The 20,877-nt window shown below is 44.4% G+C and overlaps 1 protein-coding gene across 6 annotated transcripts; it reads left to right on the forward strand.

Moving 5' to 3' along the window:
• The first annotated feature begins 1,409 nt into the window (after nt 1–1,409).
• On the forward strand, nt 1,410–20,719 carry mybpc1 (myosin binding protein C1). 6 transcript variants are annotated; one of them, XM_088988411.1, is made up of 32 exons: nt 1,411–1,627; nt 5,009–5,035; nt 7,457–7,528; nt 9,059–9,106; nt 9,446–9,487; nt 9,874–9,915; nt 10,287–10,397; nt 10,575–10,723; nt 10,789–10,906; nt 10,975–11,023; nt 11,486–11,542; nt 12,905–13,071; nt 13,148–13,280; nt 14,062–14,186; nt 14,271–14,376; nt 14,462–14,628; nt 14,705–14,870; nt 14,941–15,047; nt 15,115–15,251; nt 15,340–15,499; nt 15,584–15,688; nt 15,760–15,948; nt 16,439–16,573; nt 16,663–16,830; nt 16,921–17,009; nt 17,092–17,287; nt 17,352–17,491; nt 17,561–17,720; nt 17,874–18,010; nt 18,084–18,270; nt 19,118–19,157; nt 20,053–20,719. In XM_088988411.1, the coding sequence occupies exons 1-31, from the start codon at nt 1,606–1,608 to the stop codon at nt 19,135–19,137; spliced, it is 3,531 nt and encodes a 1,176-aa protein (XP_088844537.1). In that variant the 5' UTR covers nt 1,411–1,605; the 3' UTR covers nt 19,138–19,157; nt 20,053–20,719. The 6 variants fall into 6 exon arrangements, with proteins under 6 accessions (XP_088844535.1, XP_088844536.1, XP_088844537.1 ...); XM_088988409.1 differs by lacking the exon at nt 19,118–19,157 and having other exon boundaries at nt 1,410–1,627; XM_088988410.1 differs by lacking the exons at nt 9,059–9,106; nt 19,118–19,157 and having other exon boundaries at nt 1,410–1,627.
• The last annotated feature ends 158 nt before the right edge of the window (nt 20,720–20,877 follow it).

The raw sequence follows: 20,877 nt of genomic DNA on the forward strand, positions 1-20,877 counted from the left end.
ATACCCAAAACATGCAGTATGATATTTTTAGTCAAATGCAAAACACCAATAAAAATGACTTAAAGTGTCCAAAATCTGCAAAAAATTGAGCTGCGAATTGGGCATTTTCAGAAAGTCCCGCCCCCATTTCATGACGTCACGCCAAGACGTCTTGCATTGATTGTGAATCAAAACAATGGCTTCAGATTCGGAGAATATGCTTTCTTGTTACACCTCCAGTTATGAATATGATTCAAATAGTCCTGATGAGCAAAGCATACATGTTTGCAATCGATTAAAGAATTTATTTGGGCCATTTTGAGGCAAACGGGCGGTGGGGAATGTCTCACCCAAAAAGAGGCAGAAAAATGGCGACCAGCTCCGGTGAGGATTGAATCAGCCCGTTTCCACAGGCTGATACATTCCTTCCATGGAGTTTGCCTCCCTCTGCTGGCGGCTTTTGCGTGTAAGACATGGTTTAAAAAAAACATTGACGTGATGGAAAGACGCTACAATGCGTCTTTTTTACGGTGAGGAGGCGGTCCTTTTCTGACGTCACGCACGGACTCGTCACCAACTCAAAAACAAGACTTCCTGAATGTTCAGCGCGAGTCTTAAAACGTAAAATATATCTATATGCGGTGGAATCAAATTAAAATACGCCCAGTAGAAGTCATTTGAAGCTATTTTTCAAATTATGGACACAATTTGTCCGGAGACGTCGGTTGTCCTTTGAGTCATTTTTATTGGTGTTTTGCATTTGAATAAAAATATCATACTGCATGTTTTGGGTATTTTAGATGCTATAAAACGTTTTTCTGATGTCAGTTAAAAAAACAAAAATGTGACGTCGGTTGCCCTTTAAGAGTATTAATCTGCAGAAATAATTACAGTTGCCGCAAATAGGCCCCTGATTATATGCAAAGGGGGGCTAGGGAGGGTCAGCCTGGGCACTGTAGTTTATTTTCAGTCGCGTACGCCGACCATCCGTCAGCTATAAATAAATCTTGAAAGCCACCGGTGAAAGGAATCCTTGACAATACGGCGAAAAGGGCCGCTTGGGAGGGATGCATGTGAAAGAAAATCAAGTGTCGAGTGACGTTTGGAAAAGCATATCAAAGACATATTTTCTTGGTGAAATTTCAAGACCGGTCTATTTTTCCTGTGAGCATGAACAAAAGTGCGCCCCAACTTTTAGGTGTAAATGACAGAAAACGGCTATGTGTTGTCTTTGCGCCGCCTTGTCCAAAAACGCTGGCATTGCAGCAAATGGCTTAAGAGGACAGTGATGCTCACCGTTAGCCAGACAGAGCTTGACTTTTCCACCAGAAGGGAGAGGTGGAGCATGCCATCGATCTATATAAGGCCTGAAAGCCATGTTCCCATCCTGGATCAGGTCACCGTTCCTCCTCTCCTCCGCCCCCTCCACCCCTGACGAGACCTCCAAAACGTACCCCCTGCGCTCCGCTAGTCTTCCATCACTCTCGTGAGAGTGCACCAACGCTCTACCTGCCGCCCGCCCCCGTCGCTCGGTGGACCTCCCGTTGAGACCAACGTCTCGGAAGCTGCACTTTTTTTTGTTGTTGTTGTTGACCACCTGACAGTCTTCCAGGGACGCGGCTCAAGATGCCAGAGCCCACAAAGAAAGGTAGGTGTGCAGAAGCCTCGGAGAGGACCGTTTTAGAGGCAACGAAAAGCAAAAGGGGGGCAATATACGTGCATCGTCATGCTTTTAATGTCGTATGATTGACGACGCATGGACCATTCAAACGTCGTTTCGGAGGTTGGGGGGCGATTCTTGGATCGACGATACAATTTGTTCCCAGTTGTCTCCCAGATGATTTACGACAAAGTGCATTTTAAAACTGGACACCTCCTTTAAAAAGCATCCCGTCGTCCCGCCCTCACTTTTGGGAACGGCGACATCTGTCCTCTGCCATATCACGTCCATCAACATTCCGGCTGAATCCGTGTCTGTCTGTCACTAGGCGATTGTATTCATTTCGCCTAATGCATCAGCAGCTGACGTAGATATATAAATACAGTAAAGTCTCGTTATATCGATATCTGATATATCGATAGTCCCGGTTATATCAATACTATTTCTATGCACGCACGGAGAAAATTACATGCAAACAGGGTTGGATATATCGATAGTCCCGGTTATATCGATATTTTTTCGGACTCCCTTGAATATCGATATAACGAGACTTTACTGTATATTTTCCACAGTCAAAATAATAGCTTGAAAAATATTTTCCATCCAAATGATGATGCCTTGTTATGAGCTATCCGAGGTGGTCATTCAACTAGTAAAGTCTCGTTATATCGATATTCAAGGGAGTCCGAAAAAATATCGATATAACCGGGACTATCGATATATCCGACCCTGTTTGCATGTAATTTTCTCAGCGCGTGCATAGAAATAGTATCGATATAACCGGGACTATCGATATATCCGATATCGATATAACGAGACTTTACTGTACTGTACTGTACTAAAAGCGGATTGCAGAAGTAAAGCCTCATTTACAGGCTTTTGAATGTGATCAATTCTTCAGAGAAAATTGGTTGGGAAGATTGGTGCTTAATCCTCGCAGAGGTCGCCGCTAGCCTCATTTGCACAAGCTTCCGTTTTGGCTTGCGTAATGTCCCACGATAGGATTTCTCTTAATTGACAATCGGCGACAAGGATGTCGGTCCTGCGTGTGTTGCGGTTCCACTAGGGCTTGCGCGTCTCCCTATCTCCTTCAGAGGCAGCAGCATTAGCCATAAATAGCGTCACATCCCGCGGGAGATACTGTAAATGCGCGCAGAAAAAGTATTGTTCTTCAAATGGGTCCGACCAGCTGTTGTTTTAGACATCCGAGCCGTCCACCCACCAATCCACCGCCTACTTCGGATGCCGAACAGGAGATGATGGGTCGCCAGAGTAACTCTTGGGGCAGAGATTCTTGTCCCTGGAATAGTTCGGAATGAGCTCACTTTTAATCCCCATCCCTTGTTCCCGGCCATCTCCCTCCACTGACACCCAAGCCTCCACCCCCTCCCCTGAAAAACACATGCACGCGCACTGGCCAAGCACCAATTTTGACAACCCCACAGCTACTTTATACCTCACTCAAAGGGCAGCCACCCCTTTTGACCCAATGCCCAGACACTTTCCACGACTGTCCTCGTCTTAAGCTCCTTTTGTCTTGGGTTTCCTTCGAGAAGCTAGCGGCACTGATACCACTTGATCCGGTATTTTTCATGTGACTTCTTGAAAATGAATATCGCATCCAATTGCAAAGGCGGGATGGATATTTCACGTTTTATTTCACACACTGACAGTTGGAGCCTCATCTGAGGCAACAGCTGAGAATACGCGCAACCTCCGAGGTAAACCAAAACCTTTCCCGCATTATCCCTGCGGCAATGGAGGCGAAACTCCTTTCGGGCCGCATGATGTGACCCCGCAGGATTGCGCGGCGGTGGCCAGCTAACGCATTGTTTGGAAGCGAGCGTTGCGGCTAATTTTGGGTGGTGGAATGCTGACAGGGAATCGTCATGAAATTCGGGGATATCCGAAGCTGAGATGGTGAACGTGGATCTCCAAAGAGGATACTTTTATCGGCAAATGTGCTAGAGACGGAGCGGGGATCAGCGTAGGCCCGTTGCGGGTCGCCAAGCATCTGCCGTGTGAAATTCTGGGCACTTAAGGAGAACAGTAAGGTTTTGGGGTTAAGTTTGTACTTGAATCCATGCCAGAAAAGGGTCACTGAGGCTCATTTTCATCCATCTCAGGTTTCTTACTTAGCACTATGCAGGTGTTTATCTTCGAAGCTAAACGTTGACTGGAGTGCAGTGATACTTCAGTTTACGAACCCCTTGGTTTACGAACTTTTCGGTTTACAAATGTTAAATTTATGAACATTTTACCTTGGCATACGAACTTTACCTTGGCATACAAACTTTTTTCGGACACAGATCTGCCTCAATGAGTGATGTGTCGTTCACGAACGAGCCAGTTCTTCTAACAACAAAATGGCAGCCGACTGTTTTTGTCCTCTATTCCCTGTCCCCAGTCTTCGGTTAAAGCCACGTGATTGGTCAAGAACGCAGCAGTGAGGGGAGGTGGATTAAAATTTAAAGAGACAGGCCGACGACAGTGAGAGTTTCAACTTTGATAGTTCAAAAGCAGAGTGTAGGCTGGAAAGTTAAAGTATCCCATCAATCAGGTTCCACAAACAACCCATCTGTACACTTGATGCAAAAAAGCTATCAACCCAGCTGAACAGATCACGATTGATGAAGAACCCGATAAAAGTATCACAGTGAAAGCACCTACCAGGGATCATTCCTCAAGATAGTGAAAGAAGGTTATGTTCCTCATCAAGTGTTTAATGCTGATGAAACCAGCCACTCCATTCCATCAAGCCATCAACGACCATCACAAAGGTACTGTAAATAAAACAACTTTGTTATACAGTACTGTTTATTTCTTTAATTATAATACCATATCACATTAATTATACATAAAATAGGGTATATTTTGTGTATTTTTAAGACTTAGAAAATTATAAAGTAGAAAATTATGTTTTATGGGGACCTGGGAAACGGATTATTTTCCATTTTAATCGTTTCCTATGGGAAATTATTTTTTGGGATACACACTTTTTGCCTTACACACTCTGTCTGGGAACCAATTAAGTTCGTAAGCCAATGTTATCACTGTACTGAGCTTCAAAAAATAACATAATAATAATAATAATAATAATAATAATAATAATAATAATACATTTCATTTATAAGCGCCAGGTCGCCTTTCACAAATTTGGTGTTTTACAATGCGAGGAACTGAGCTGTACAAGGCTTTATTTCCAATGTTTCAATGCTTCATAGCGTGGTTGGACAAGTGGTTTGTCACAGGGGCACCACATCAGTTAAGACCGTCAGGAGTTGCTTAACAATATAGGTCAGCGCGTGGCGTATCGTTTACTTACCGAGTGTTTTGTAATGGATATCTCCTTTCTTTTCTCCCCTTCAGATGAGACGGCGACCGTGCAGCCAGAAGGTGAGCAGTCAATGACGGGTCCAACCCCCCTACCCGGTTGTCAATTCACACCCTGCCACGACAGATCAGACAGATTCATATTCAAATTCAGACATATCCCTCGGTTGGGTCAACAAAAACAAAGCTAGCTATGGATAACTCACCCAATGGGGGGTCAGTGATGGAGATGATATCTTTGAGGGAGTAAGATTGACAGCTTCATCCATCCATTTTCGAGTACTAAAAGCCGTTCAGGATCATGGGTGGGCTGATTTTGGGGTAAGAGGCGAGGTATACCCGGGATTGGTCACTAGTAGATCACAGGAGGGTATAAGAGACAATTTATAGTCAGGAGTACGAGGGGAAAACACACAGAAAAATTCGAACCAGTTTTTTTTTAAAGTACATTATGATACAAAGGCTTCTGATATGTTAGAAATAATAATAATCATACATTTAATTTCTAAGCACCTCTCAAGGACACTCTACAGTCACTGGATTTTTTTGTGTGGGTGAGCAGTGGCAGCCATTCGCGCTAGCGTTCACTCTACCAGGAAGTAACACAGCAGCAAAGTTATGAAAGGAAAGAAAGAAGTAGAAAAACAAAATACAGGAGCTAATAATGTCTTTTTCTGTAGGTGAGCAGCGGCAGCCACACGCGCCAGCGTTCACTCAACCCGGATGTAAATCAAATCGATTAGTAAGACAAATAGATAGAAAGCTAGCTAGCAAGCCAATAGATAGCTAATAGCTAGTTAGCTAGATAGCTAGCCAGCCAGCCAGATAGCTATTGTAAAACAAAGAGAATAGACATAGCATATTTCTTACTAATGTCTACATCAACAAAATGAAATGAACTGCAGCCATTGCAAGAGATGAGCAGACAACATCTGCTAATTTTTGGAGACAACATGGCCGCCGCGCCATGCAGTGACGACCACCGAGCTGTCAGCATCTCTGACATTCCTCAGCTGATCCCTCACTGTTGTTTCAGCTGATGCGCCGGGCCGCCCTACGCGAGCGCAGGCGGTGACTGGGCGGCGAGTGGCGAGCGGCGAGCTTTTTGCCGCCGCTGGGATTTGACCTTGGAGCCACAGCATCTTGAGGCTCACGCTCGGAGGAGTTCTGCGAAAGCCGGCCTAAAAATATCACAGTGACGTTGTCAGAGATGTTCGGTCGGACACTGTGAACAAAGGCTGGAACACAGGAAGATTGTTTTTTACTGCCGGCAGTTATTTATGACCGATGCCCAACTTCTGCAGCACTCTGCCAAGCTATTTATTGAAAGTAATATGCTAATGTAATTGATTTGAATTTGAATACAGCGCCCCTGAACATCCCAAGCATCAATGTCCATAAAACAACAGAACGTAGACATTTTAATAGGTTGTCCTTTCCATGAAAATAATAATAATAATACATTACATTTATAAGCGCCTTTCAAAACACTCAAGGTCACCTTACAGTCATAGGATAAGTTTTTCTGCGGGTGAGCAGCGGCAGCCACACGCGCCAGCGTTCACTCAACCCGGAAATAACTTAAATCGATAGAAAGCTAGCTAGCTAGCCAATCGATAGCCAACAGATACCTAGCTAGATAGCCATCCAGCTAGATAACCAGCCAGCTAGATAGTGGATAGCTAGCTAGATAGCCAATAGATCACAAACAGCTGGCAAATGATGATAATAATAATAATAATAATACAGTAAAGTCTCGTTATATCGATATTCGAGGGAGTCCGAAAAAATATCGATATAACCGGGACTATCGATATATCCGACCCTGTTTGCATGTAATTTTCTCCGTGCGTGCATAGAAATAGTATCGATATAACCAGGACTATCGATATATCCGATATCGATATAACGAGACTTTACTGTAAAAATAATAATAATAAATTTGGAATCCAGCTCATGAGCTCTTCCGGTGAAGGAGTTTACAAAATACTAAATTAGTTCAAGGCCAGATCTCCTACATGATGTAAACAGGCTGTCTGTTCACCTCAGATTGACCCCAGGTTTTTTGTGCTTCCATTGTGAGCCTTGTGTTCAGCGGCCAACTAAGCATGGGACTTTTAGATATATCTTCTTTTCTGTCTATTCTCTATCAGACGTTTTGCAGAACAACCACTTAACAGCTCAAATGGGTGACAGAAAGATGAATATGTGATAACCGACGCTAACGTTAGCAAACGACGCCATTATTGCGATCATTTGAACGTCAGGAATTCAAATCGACATGCGTACGTATGCGTTAATGACATTGTTGCTGCTTGTCTTGTGTCTCAGCTATCGATGCGTGTCACCTGCCAGTATGTGTATTTTTGCGTGCGGTTGTGTCTTTGGTGTACACAACACGTGTTTGGGGGTGTGGGGGAGAAGAAAAAAAGCTTTGTGCTGATCCCAATCCATGCGCCGCTTTATTTGTCACATTATGTTCAGAAAGTGTTGCACCCGAAAGTAACGGTGCCCCGCTCCTCCCTGCGATTTCCCTGGAGGTCTCTCCACCCCCAGGTGGGTAACTGTGACTACCCCCCCCCTCTTCTCCCCCTCCCAATTCTTCCACCCTCTCCCCACAACTCACGTCACCGTGTTGGCTTGAGGTGTGCCCTCACAAGTATTTAATTTGACTTAAAAAAAAAAAAATCACTTTGCGGCTTCTTTGCGGGATGGGGGTATGATTGCGGCGCTTTGTTGTTGTGGCCGTGCTGCTCTCCCTTGCACCTGTCCCGCGGCTTGACGCTTTTCACTGTGAAGACGTTTTATTGTATTTCTTTTGTTATGATGCTTGCTACACGCTAAACTACGGGCGCGCTGTCGTGGTGGGAGTTTTCAGGGGAAGCGGTGGGTAGGGATGACGTGTCAAATACCTAAAACTAAATGGACAAAAAGTATTTAGTCGAAAACTGGAGTCGTCAAAGACATACAGCTGCAATGTGTACCAAAAAAAGGTGAGTTTTTTTTTTAGGAGGAGGAATTCCAGAAACGTTGGCCAAAGCTGTGGAGCAACATGGTTGCAACGGGGGGTTGTTTTTGTCGGCAACGCATCAGAAGAATATGGCTTAAAAATAAATGTCTTCATTTATTTTTAAGCAGCTCAATTTGACAAGTGAAATTCCAATTCTGATTTGCCGCAACACCCCCAAAAAAATTGCGAAAGAACAATTTTTAACTCATTCGCTGCCATTCCTGAATTTATTCGAGAATTGAAAAAAGTGACGTGGAGTGCCATTCCCGAATTTGTTCAGGTTTAGATTTTTCTTGCCGGTGGGTTTCGATAAAGCGCTGGTCAGACCTCTGGCAATGTGTTTTCCCTTCCGCAAGGGGGGCAGCGCTTTGTTACAGCTTTGGCTATTTATTTATGTATTTTATTTTCAGCCGTCATCTGTACTTCTATGAAGGTGTCGGATGTTTTGTTCCTCATCCGAGAAGCTTCATCAGCGCACTAAAATTTGCTGGTAGCAAGAAAACATTTTCATCGATGGACCACTCCTGTACGACTGAGAGCTTAGACAGACGTTCAAAGCGTGATATAAATTGATATGTATTTATTGTATTTTGTTGAGCCGCCCACATTTCAAGCTCAGCTAACTCCAGAGCCATATAACTTAAAAATTAACTATTTTTTTCTGATGAAAGAAGAGTATAAGGTTCATAACACTGTATTGAATGTTTATGTAGTCCTAAAACTCAATATTCTGTGGGTGCTGCAATTTGAGTGAAAATGACAAAAACCCTGGCACATTTTTGCACGTCGTCTGGCAGTGAATGAGCTATAATTTTAAAAAAATATATTTTTTTGAGGAAATGGAATCAGAGAAGCACTTTTCTATGCGTTTATATTATGTGTGACAATAGCAGAAATGAGTATAATTAAAGTCAAACTAGGATCTCACGCCACATGCATTTTTCAGGCATTTTTGGGTGGGTTTGCTCTCAAGGGGTGCATGTCCATTCAACATTCCCCCCGGCTTGCCTGCTATTGACGGATTTGCACAGTGGTCGCTCGGTGGGTATATATGTCAACCAACACCTTTATTGCAGATGACAACGGCGTCACAGACACTAGTCCGCCTCCATCCACCCCTGCAGGTTGGTATCCAAAATCCACGGCTATTTTTTTTTTTTCTCCTGAGGATGGCCTACCTTATAGAAAAAGGAAAAGAGGTTGAGGTTGGAAAATATACGCTCCACGGTTAGCATGACTTTCATGAGGGACGAACGCGGTATATGTTTTAATATTGAAGGTGTATGAATGAGGCTGAGGACTTCACCCAATGCCATTTTAGTGACATTTCCTTTTTGGTGTGTCGTGTTCCAAAAACCGCTGAGCCGAGAGGAATAAATGTAAAGGACAACGTGGCTAAACCCGACTTGTTTACATGAGCGTGCCCTGATCATTTTCCGCGATGACTGTGCTTTTTTTCACAGAGGAAGCCAATTCACTCAAGAAACTCTCAATTGAGCTGCCTAGTAAGATATCTCTGTTCAGTCCCATGACGGCCTTTCCCGACGTGGTCGCCTTCTCTAAATCACTAAATCACAAAAAGATGTAGAGCGTAGCAAACATGCCGGTAGACATGTTTTTGATGTGTTTGGATACGTTTTGGTAGAACAACGGAGACAAATGGGGGATGTCTCGTTGCTAACAGATTAACAGTCACCTTCTTAACTCAAAGTTACACTTTCAATTTTGCCCCGTCTGAGTAGTCCCCTTCAAACAGCAGATAGAATCCTAGCCCAAAAACCCAACTAATCGCCTGACGTTTATTTTTATTGTGTTGGCGTGTGCTACTCCAGCGGACTTTACAGGACTATTCTCGCCAATGTGCTGTAAACCTCTCTTTGTCTTTATTTAGATGATAGCGTCCCTGTTACCTCCACTGGGAGAAAAGATTCAGGTAATGGAGTGGTAGTCACAGTCACTAGAAAATACTGATATTGTTACACGCATTAGGGGATCGAGAGTAACGTGTCAGTTTCATTTAAGTCATCCTTATTGGACGTCATACAAAGTAAGTTTCGTCTTCCCTCACGTTGACTTCATGCTTTCAATGTCGCTTAAACTGCCGCTGCTACCTCCGCCGCCGGTCAAGGTGATCAAATGTGTCCGGGTGTGTGTGGTCCTGTCTTTGTGTGAGTCTGTGGGGTAAGACTATAAAGCGCAAAAGTCGGTTGTTACTGGGCTCAGACTGATGGTGACCAAAATGAACGATGGAACTATTGTCTCCTTTTTTAACATGTACAACCGTATGTTATTAATGTGCACCAGTGTGGTCGTTGGGTGAATCGCAAGCTCCGGAGGAATTGGAAAAACCCATCGAGACGCCACCGCTGTCAACCCTGCTAATAGAAAAACCTGTGAGCGGCATGGTGACAGTCGGTAAGCATTATCCACAGAGGGAAAAAAAAAACGCTAAAGGTTAACTGTGAGCGAAATTGACTTGGTGACGTCAAACGCCTAAAGTCGAGGACCAAATTTCTGTTTGGGAAGTGACATAGTGGGGGGAAAAAATAGCATTGACGACAATGTCTTTGTCATTTTGACTGTACGCAAAAGGTGGGGACATCACCTTTGTCGCCAAAGTTGAAGCAAAGGACCTTCTGCGAAAACCTACCGTCAAGTGGTTTAAGGGAAAATGGATGGACTTAGCCAGCAAGACGGGCAAGCACCTGCAGCTCAAAGAGACTTTCGATCGCTACACCAAGGTGAGAATCGCCCCCAGCCCCCTAGTTGCTCTCTGACGTCATCTTACGAGCGTCTACTCGGGCAGATCCACACTTTTGAGATGCAGATCATCAAGGCCAAGGAGAACTACGCTGGCAATTACAGGTGTGAGGTCAGCTACAAGGACAAGTTCGACAGCTGCTCCTTCGACCTGGAAGTCAAAGGTCGGTCCAAGCGCAAGACGCAAGGACAACGGAACGAGTGACGGTGAACGTCTGCCGTTGTCTTTCAGAATCCGGAGGATCACAAAATATTGATATTCGATCGGCGTTCAAAAGGAGGTAATGCAAGAAGACACACCCTTTTTGGAGGGTGTGTTGAGTGCGGAACGCAAAGGTACAATCTTGCGAACGCATACAAGGATGACACAATTTGATTGTGAACGATGCAGTCATTGCAATCGACCGTCTACTCAATCGCATTGACGTAATCAAAGGCCAAGTTTGATATTTGAAATCACCCTCAAACAATGTGGATTGAAGGCAATACAAAGCAAACCCCGGGTGGCGTTGCACCGTCACGCTACGGCAATGTCGCTTGGGAAGCAAGACTTACACAAGCCACCTTTTCTTATCCCCTAAAAACCAAAGACGTAAGCCAGAGTCTTGTGTAAGCGCCAATCATTTGTTAGCTCACAGCTAATACGTTGATTGAGCGTCAGCTTTGTGTTGGTTCGTTCGCCATTGTTTTCCATTGTGACTGTTTTCACAAAATCCTTATTAATCTCTCCCTGTTAACAACAGCACTGAAGGCCAAGATGACGCGGGGGAGCTTGACTTTAGCGCTCTCCTTAAGCATAGGTGAGAATCATATGCCTTGACGCCGAGTGGATGTTGCCCTTTTTGTGCGGTATTGGTTTTCCAATGTGCTTCTTTTGGCTTCCTTTGAAAAATGATTCATGACGCCACCCTTTTAGAATGGCGAGCCTATGTCCAAAGCACTTCTCTTGGTTGCTTCATAATAACCGCAATGTTGCTTCTTTAAGCTCATGCTCAACACAAGACACGACCAAATAAGTGAAATCATTTATTTTGGGCTTGTCTCTTCTTCTCCCCCCCCCTACACGTTCAGACAACAAAGGTCAGTAGAGCAAAAAACCATAGGTACTAAAAGCATTAGCCCTGACTGCGGGTGAGTACGCTAATCTTGCAGTCTTCAGCATGACAGGGCGGGCGCGTTTTTTTGGGGGGATGGCTCGCCGAATTGGACGAGCAAAAGAGTGTTGGCGTATGGTAGCTCGGTAACACTTCATTTTTGAAAGCAGCATTCTGACGGCTCCTGATTTGCAGTCGGCAACGGTGGAAATGGTCTCGGAGCATTTGCCGTCGTTGAAGATGCACACTAGCGAGCCACAGACAAATGATGCAGGAAAATAGTGTTATCGCTACATTATTCTTCTATTTCGCGTGGGGAAATGTAAGGCAAATACACTCGGGTTTAATGTTGTCTCTCCACATCGTAATTGCCTGAAAATAAACAGTCACGTATAGAATAACATTGTCTGATGCTTTTCATCCCTCCTAACTTTCAGACATTTGGAAAAATGTCCAAGAAAGACGCAAGTGATGGAATGTTCTAACGCAAGCGCCTCTCATGCTCGGTTAATGAGTTTACTAACCAGGATAACAAACGTAAATTGACAACCACCCCCAACATTCTAACTGACACGATGTGCGCATCAATGACTGGATCGATGTTTTCAAAACAAAAAATATATTTTTTTATCATTTTTTATGGGGCAGATAGAAGGAATACTAGTTCAATGTTTGTTGCAGGCAAGAATGATTTATTTCCATTTGGAATAAGTGCACAAGAAAACAGAAGCGCAGTCAACAGAATGACAGGAGAGTAAAGCCACATGAGATGATTGGCAAAACTGGTGCAGTCTGATGGACCGTTTTTTTTAGAAATTCCGATGGTCAAAATTACTCATGGCCCCTTTCTTAAATCCCAAAAAAGAAGAAGAAAAAAAATCATCGTCAAGGTAGAAGCAAACTCGGGAAGGCGTTGCATGAAGCCCATCCCTTCATGTAACATTTTTTGAGGAAACAGGGGGAGGATTGTACCCTCCAGAATTTTTCGTTACAGTTCCGATTCCTCAAGACATGTTACAAATTTTACCCCATGAATGGTCCTGACGCACTATCCCACACCTTTCCCAGGGAGCATAAAATACAGGACGACACTCCCGAGGTGGACGTGTGGGAGATCCTGAAGAACGCCCGCCCGGATGAGTACGAGAAGATCGCCTTCATGTATGGAATCACGGATCTGAGAGGCCTGCTGCGCAGAATGAAGAAGATTCCCAAAGAGGAGAAAAAGAGTGAAGGTAAAACGGAGTGATTCATCGAGCAGATGGAATTCCAGGGAGAACCAACGGTGACAAAATTGTGCTGTTATTTCAGCCTTTGCCAAGAAGCTGGAACCTGCGTATCAGGTGGACAAAGGAAGCAAGCTCCGCCTGGTTGTTGATTTGACTGATCCCACGGTGGACCTGAAGTGGTACAAAAACGGACACGAGATCCGTCCCAGTCCCAAGTATGTGAACGCGTCACTTGTTGTGTATCCTTCCCGCCGTCGGCCCGAAACGCAAATGAAGCGCATTTCACGCCATGCTATTCATTTGCGGAAACTGGTCCCTTCTCGACTTCAATGTGGCTCTGAAGACTTCCCATGACTGTGGAGCAACATTTGAGTGATAATCGCAATGTTCGATCAAGTTTCATTGCATTTTGGATGTCTTTGCACAGGAAAGGGCAGTACCTCCCACAGAGGTCTTTAACTGAGCTCGGCTTTGGCAAGAAGGTCCAATGTTTGCGTTTTGGGTTCTCGTGGGAAACATTTCAAGGTGGTAATTCCTTGCAGGGGGTGGCTGGGAATCCATTTGATCCTCAATTTGGAAAGAAACAATGCCAAAGCCATGCCAAGCTAAAGCCATTTGGGAGGCTATTGCTGTGTTCTGGTTTTCATCACTGGGACTTCCTGTTGTTCTTCGAGTTGACTATCACGCCCCCCCAGGCATGATGTCTCTCTGTCTACTTGTCTGTCTGTCATGTCATGGCTCTCCTTCCAATGCGCCATAATCACTTCTTGCACACTCTGCGTGCTCCGGTCCTGTTCTGGCACCGTCGCTGACCTTAAGTCAAAGGAAGTAAGTTGATCCATGTGTCAGTTTTCTTTTTCATGTCCAGTGTTGGGGAATTTGCTTTTTGTCCGATCCGATGTACGTTATGCACGTTGAGCAAGTCGTTTGACGTGTTAGAATGAAAGTAGAGCGTGATGAGTTGTTGAGTCAAGCTAACGATTGGATCGCATTTAGGTACATATTTGAGCACAAGGGCACGCAAAGGATCCTGGTAATCAACAACTGCGGGATGAATGACGATGCAGCGTATTCCGTGGCGGCAGGAGACGAGAAGTGTTCCACAGAGCTTTTTGTCAAAGGTACTGTCAGAAAGGAAAATTGAGAACTTTGGTCAACTTTAATGGGTCTTGGCTTCAGCATGTATCCCAATTTTCCCTCCGCAGAGTTGCCAGTGAAGATCGTGAAGGGTCTCGAGCCTGTGAACACCACAGTGAATGAGCGGATCGAGCTGGAATGTGAAGTGACGGAGGAAGGTGCCCCTGTTAAATGGTAAGCTTGCGGAATAGATGATGAGAAGAACTATACAGACACATCCATTTCCGGAACCACCGCTGAATGCTGCTCCTTATCTCAGGATGAAGAATGGCGTCGAAGTTCCAACAGGGGTTCGATCCAGATATAGAGTCAAGTGCGATGGAAACAAACACTTCCTGGTCATTGACGACGCGTCCCTCGAAGACAGTGGGACGTACTCCGTCATGGCTTCTGGGGGGTCATCGGAGGCTCGTGTGCAGATTGACTGTATGTCAACACAGGTTCTTAAGTCGCTTGTTTATTTCAGAGCCAAGATGAGATGAACCGAATTCCCGTTTCACAGTGAAACCACTGAAGATCCATCAAGACTTGGAGGATACAAAAGTGATGCTGGGCAAGCCACTGAAGCTGCGCTGTGAGATCTCCCCAGGAAACGTTGCGGGTCGATGGTACAGGAATGGACAACTGATTCAAGAAAATGACCGCATCACCATCACACACAAACATAAGTATGAGCTCATTTTCAGACATTAAAAAATAAAAGGTCTGTACATTATGTTTTTTTTTTCCTTTTCTCAGAGTTCATGAACTTTCAATTGAATCAACATCCCTTCACGATTCTGGAGATTACACTTTTGTACCTGACGGGTACTCGCAGAGTCTATCCGCCAAGGTTCATGTCATAGGTATGCTCCATTTAGCCTCAGATCACAGGTGAACACAAATAAACTGAATAATGAAAATTTTCTTCAGATCCTCCAAGGGTGCACCTGGAAGGTTTGAACTTCGTTGACAACACTGTGACGGTCGTGGCTGGAAACAAACTGCGCTTGGAGATCCCCATCAGTGGAGAACCGGCCCCCAAGGTGGTGTGGATGAAAGGGGAAAGGGTCAGTATCCATTTTTTGTCCGCAGCCTGGCTTGATGGCTCTTCAGGATGTTTGCAATCATTGGTACACCCACATGTCATTGTCTCAGGTTATTCTAGAGTCGGGCAATCGCGTCCGAGCTGAAACGTATGTGGATCAGACGAGTCTGACGATTGACATCACGGAGCGCGAAGACACAGGGAACTATAAATTAGTCCTTCAAAATGAGGCTGGAGAGGCTTCGGCTCACATCAAATTGAAGGTTGTCGGTAAGAGTTGGAAAAATAAATTATTAAAGTATTGCGTGTGTTTGAAGAATCTCTCAAACTTAAGAGGATTTCCTTTTTATGCAGACATCCCGGATACTCCAGAAGCTCCTTTGGTCCCCGTGGTTGGAGGTGATTGGTGCACTATGACGTGGGAGGCACCCAAATACGATGGGGGTTCACCAATTTTAGGTAAACTTCATCGGGCCCACTTCGCTAGATTGACGTCGCGGCCGAAAACCGAGCATGCTTGCCCTTCTCAGGCTACTACATTGAGAGAAAAAAGAAGCAGAGCTCCAGATGGATGAGGATCAACTTTGACCTGATCAAAGAGACTACATACGATCCCAAGAAGATGATCGAAGGTGTGCCGTATGAAGTGCGGATATTTGCCGTCAATGCCATTGGGGTGTCCAAGCCTAGTGAACCGTCCAAACCTTTTACTCCACTTGGTAAGTCGCCCAAACGACCCATTGAACGTCCGTTGCGACAATTTTTCAGCTGCCGATAGAGCAGCTTCCTAGAGCACAAAAATATCACTGGGGGCTAATTTGTTTTACGAGGCTGTCGTCATTTTTTTTTTTTTTTTTTTTTTTGGCTCAAGAGTTCAGGTTGAATCCAAGTATGCGATGTGTCCTTGGGAAGCTCGGGCACACAGCTGTTGCATCCTGGTTTCGCCAACGTCCAAAGCATTTAACTGAGATCTCCATTGTTCAAGCAGCAGCTTTGGAAGATATTAAAATGTCTTTAGAGTGACTGCCAACTCATCTGCGGATTACAGGTTTAGGAGATTAGGTCCATGAGAGAGTCCGGTAGGAGTGAAATGATTTTGAATAAAGAATGGTTAGAGAGCAGAGGCCGGCAGACTGCGAGGCGTCGATCTCATTGGTGCACGCTGTCGCAATCACAAAAGTCTGACAAGCTGTATTTGGATCCTCCAAGCTGTGACCAGTGAGCCCACCATGCTGGTGGTGGATGATGTGACTGATACATCGGTGACCATCAAGTGGCGTCCTCCGGAAACTATTGGGGCTGCTGGTCTCGACGGGTATTTGGTGGAGTACTGCCTTGAAGGATGTAAGAAAGCCCACTCGCCCACAATTGGGACTCTGTCCTTGATAATAGCTGAGGTTGGGTGGAAAAAGTCAATGTTTTTTCATTGACAGCTGATGAATGGATACCATCCAACAAGGAATTGATAGACAAGACCAGATACACGATCGCGGGCCTGCAACCCGATACGAAAGTCTTCATTCGAGTCAAGGCCATCAATGCTGCTGGAGCCAGCGCTCCGCGGAACACCCAGCATGCAATTCTTGTGAAGGAGGTCATTGGTAAGATTTTTTTCTTAAATGATGGAAGCAAAAAGTTGCTTATGAAAGACAAGTGATGCATTCAATTTTGTGATCATCGTCCTCCTCCAGAACCACCCAAGATCCGTGTCCCACGACATCTGAAGCAGACTTACACTCGAAGGGTCGGGGAAACAGTCAACCTTGTGGTGCCGTTCGTGGTAAAGCGTTAAAGTCCGGTCATTTCTTTTTGAAAGCACCATAAAACAATTCTTCACATATCCCCGTGACAATATCCATTAGGGAAAACCCAGGCCGAAAGTCTCTTGGCTCAAGGATGGTCAACCTATAGATCCTGCCCACGTCAGCATCAGAAACACGGATTGTGACAGCATCATCTTCATCCGCAAAGCAGAACGCAGTCACTCCGGGAAGTATCAAATGAAGGTGCAGGTGGAAAACCATGTGGACTCCGCTGAGATCGACATACAGATCATCGGTAAGGAAACAAGGACGTCAGGGATATCTTCAATGGCAAACCTCTGGGTCGTTTTTCCTGTTAGATCTACCCGGGCCACCTCAGATTGTAACGATCGAAGATGTCTGGGGAGAGAATGTATCGCTGACCTGGACTGCACCCAGAGATAATGGCAACGCTGCAATCACAGGCTACACCATTCAAAAGGCGGACAAGAAGACGATGGTAAAACAGTTGGGAGGAATCCACGTTGGTGGTCCGTCACATTAACACATTTTCATGCGCTGAACGTAGGAATGGTACACGTGCATCGAGCACTATCACCGCACCTCCATCGCTATCACTGAGCTTGTGGTAGGGAACGAGTACTACTTCAGGGTCTATTCGGAGAACATGTGTGGACTTAGCGAGTCAGCCACCCAAACCAGGAAAACTGCCCTCATCGTCAAAGAAGGTAGGAGTTACTATTTATGTATTTATTTTTTTGACAAAGGACTAGTTCAAGGTAGTTGTCTCTCCCTCATTACCAAGTCAATCAATTGCACACCTGACACCAGTCATTACCATGCACAACCCTTTTCATTTACTCTTGCAATCCCCCCCCCAGACATGAAGTTGAAAATCTTTGAGTTCAATGACCACGACTTCAATGAGGCCCCCAAGTTCACGCAGCCGCTGATTAACACGTTTGGCATCGCCGGCTATAACACCACCCTCAACTGTAGCGTCCGTGCTCACCCCAAGGTAGGAATTGTAGATATAGCTACAAGTAAAAATGACTCGGGTAACATTAACGCCGCGGTTGCGTTTGCCGCAGCCCAAAGTGACCTGGATGAAGAACAAAATCATCATTGGCGAAGACCCTCGCTACCGCATGTTTAGCAACCAGGGTGTGTGCACCCTGGAAATTAGGAAACCCAGCCCTTATGATGGGGGAATGTACACCTGCAAGGCCATCAACGACCTGGGGGAAGCCCAGGTGGAATGTAAACTGGAGGTCAAAGGTAAGGGTGGACGCGGAATGGACTCCCGCAGTTTCTAAAGGCTCGAGTTAATCTCTTTGAATTAAAATAATAATTCGTAAAACTAGTCAATGATCTAAAAAAGAACCCCAGGAGGCCATGTCAAAGTAGGTCAAATTTTGTGGACAATCCGGGGTATGGCGTGGGGGCATTGTTGAGACTACATGATTTATTGATGCATTGCCTTTGCAATGTTTCAATTTCATGTGTGGGGGGAAATTTAACACAGTGCCCTGCGATTCAACCTATGCAATGTGACTGCGTATGCTTGTTGCTACAAGCATAAATGGGCCTCATGTCCTCAAGGCAATTGAGCAACATATCCAATGAAAAGCGTATTTATATCTCTACCATGTGTTGTTGTTTTTTTCTCAATCCAAAATGGATTATAAAAAAAAAACAATTAGAGATACAATATGCTTTCATTGGTTGGCAATGATCGCATCTTTGCCAAGCTACTTTTTTCATATACAGTAAGTAACACGGTTAACCGCAAGCTAATCTCATTAGGTATCAAGAGTTTTGCCGACATTGCCATTTTTTTAAAGAGCTAATGTTATGACGGTAAGGCTGCGCTAATGACACCGGAAGGTAGTGTACACAATTAAATGTCATTTCATGTGTTTATTTTAACATTATAAAAAGTTCCATCCTCATTACTTTGACGCGACAGCATTTTTTTTTTATCCACAGCGGTGCCCTTTTCACTTGTTTAACTCCTCATATTAAAAGAGCTCAGTAATCACTTGTTGGGACACCCCCTGGTGCACACATATAACACCATTTAAACATTTTTGCTAACCCATATTCTCTTCTCTTTCCCCCCTAGTCCAAACTCAAGAATTATGAATTGTTTGTTCTCACAAAAGGTAAGCTTTCATATGGATCCGGCATATGAAGCTTATGTCATTCATTTTGCAACCCGCCGTCAGCCTGCTTCTTAAATTTGAATTGCTGGTTGGGAATGTAGCTGCGATTCTACCCGCAGGAAGTCCCCCACCCCCCAATTCCCCTCTGGAAAAAACGGCGGCCATTTTAACGTAACGGGATTTGCATGAAGCCTCATAGCTGGACTACTTCAAACAGTTTTTGTTTTTCTTATTGGTTGCCATATTGTGTTGTGTGCGGACAACGTAAGGTAAGTAAATTGCTTGACAAACCGTATTTGATTTATTCATTTATTTTACTTTCTGACTTTCTGAGAAAACATGAGCTAAATTTTGAGAGCACCGAAAAACAGTGACTCTATGGTGCAAAACACAATATTTTTTTCGGGCCTTTGATGCGCTCGATGACACGGTTTTGGGCAAAGTATGTACGAAAGGTCAACTTGTGTCCCAGTTCAGTTCTACTTTGTACTTGGAACTTGAAATCCCAATTAAAATAAACATCTAGAAAAATGAATACTTAAACAGCTTACTGTTAAAGGGATCTTGCTGTGTAGACATTCTGCCGTTTCCGCCGTTGCGTCGTCTTCTCTTCTGTCACACAAGCATAAAGGAAGTTAAACACAGCATAAAATATTTGAAAAATCAAGTTGTGACTTTGTGGCACTTTAAAAGCATTTTTGGTAAACTCTGATCAGTGTGTTGAAGCCTGAATTGGGAGTTTTGGGGGACAGACTATTGTAGCTGACGAAAAACGAATACAAAGCAGAAAAGAAATGGGACAAACGACAGCGTCCTTATGATGCAACTATTTCCGTCCGTCCCTGCCGACTTACTCACGAGTGTCTTCTCTTGTCCCCCACCCCACCTACCGCAGGAGGGTTCACATTCTACGAACTCATGCAACGTGGCGTGCCCCTCCATCTGATTGACAAGTACATGACGGAGACAAAGGTTGTCGAACAAGACGAGTAGAGACTTGTCGAGCTTTAGCTGCAAAATGTGCTGCCAAGAGTGACGCCCCTCATCTCTCACCTATATTCAACAAATACGGGACGCCAGCAGTCTGGAGGCGGATGCGGTGATGGAAGGGTGATTGTGAGATGGGGGGGCTGCTTTTCTTTGTATGGCATGCGGTGTCACCCTGTTTTTTATCTGTACGTCTTAGTCAGCTCAGATGCATGTCAGCAGCTCTTTTTTTATGTTGCTTATGCGTGAAAACAATATTAAGAATAGCACACTACATGTTCTTTTGTTTGCTGGGGTTGAAGGTACTTTTGAAGGACCGGGGCGTGGATAAACAAATGTGTGTTTTGTCTTTGTATGGTGTCTCTGAAGAAAATTGTTGGATAAACGAATGTGTCGACGACTCATCTTAAGGAGAGGGCTAAGTGGGTAAAAAAAAAAGTGGTTTATTCTGCATGGAACCTTGTCATTTTTGGATACTTATCAGTGACTCGAGAAAGAATTGAAACACTGTCAACAAATGCATGCTTTTGTAATTATGGCCCATGGATAACAATAAATGGCAATTTTAATTATAACAGTTTCCTGGTATCCCGGGCACCATTTTACAATTTCAATATATTTTGGAAGGAAGATTGTGTATGATTCAAACTTTGGCAGGAGACAAAAACAACATACAATACATATTGACTTATATAAGTAATGTAAATGTCAATTTCTTTGTACACCACATATT

The sequence above is a fragment of the Hippocampus bargibanti genome, linkage group LG22, assembly GCF_051943395.1.
Source record: "Hippocampus bargibanti isolate YZ-2025 linkage group LG22, ASM5194339v1, whole genome shotgun sequence".
Taxonomy (NCBI): Eukaryota; Metazoa; Chordata; class Actinopteri; order Syngnathiformes; family Syngnathidae; genus Hippocampus; species Hippocampus bargibanti.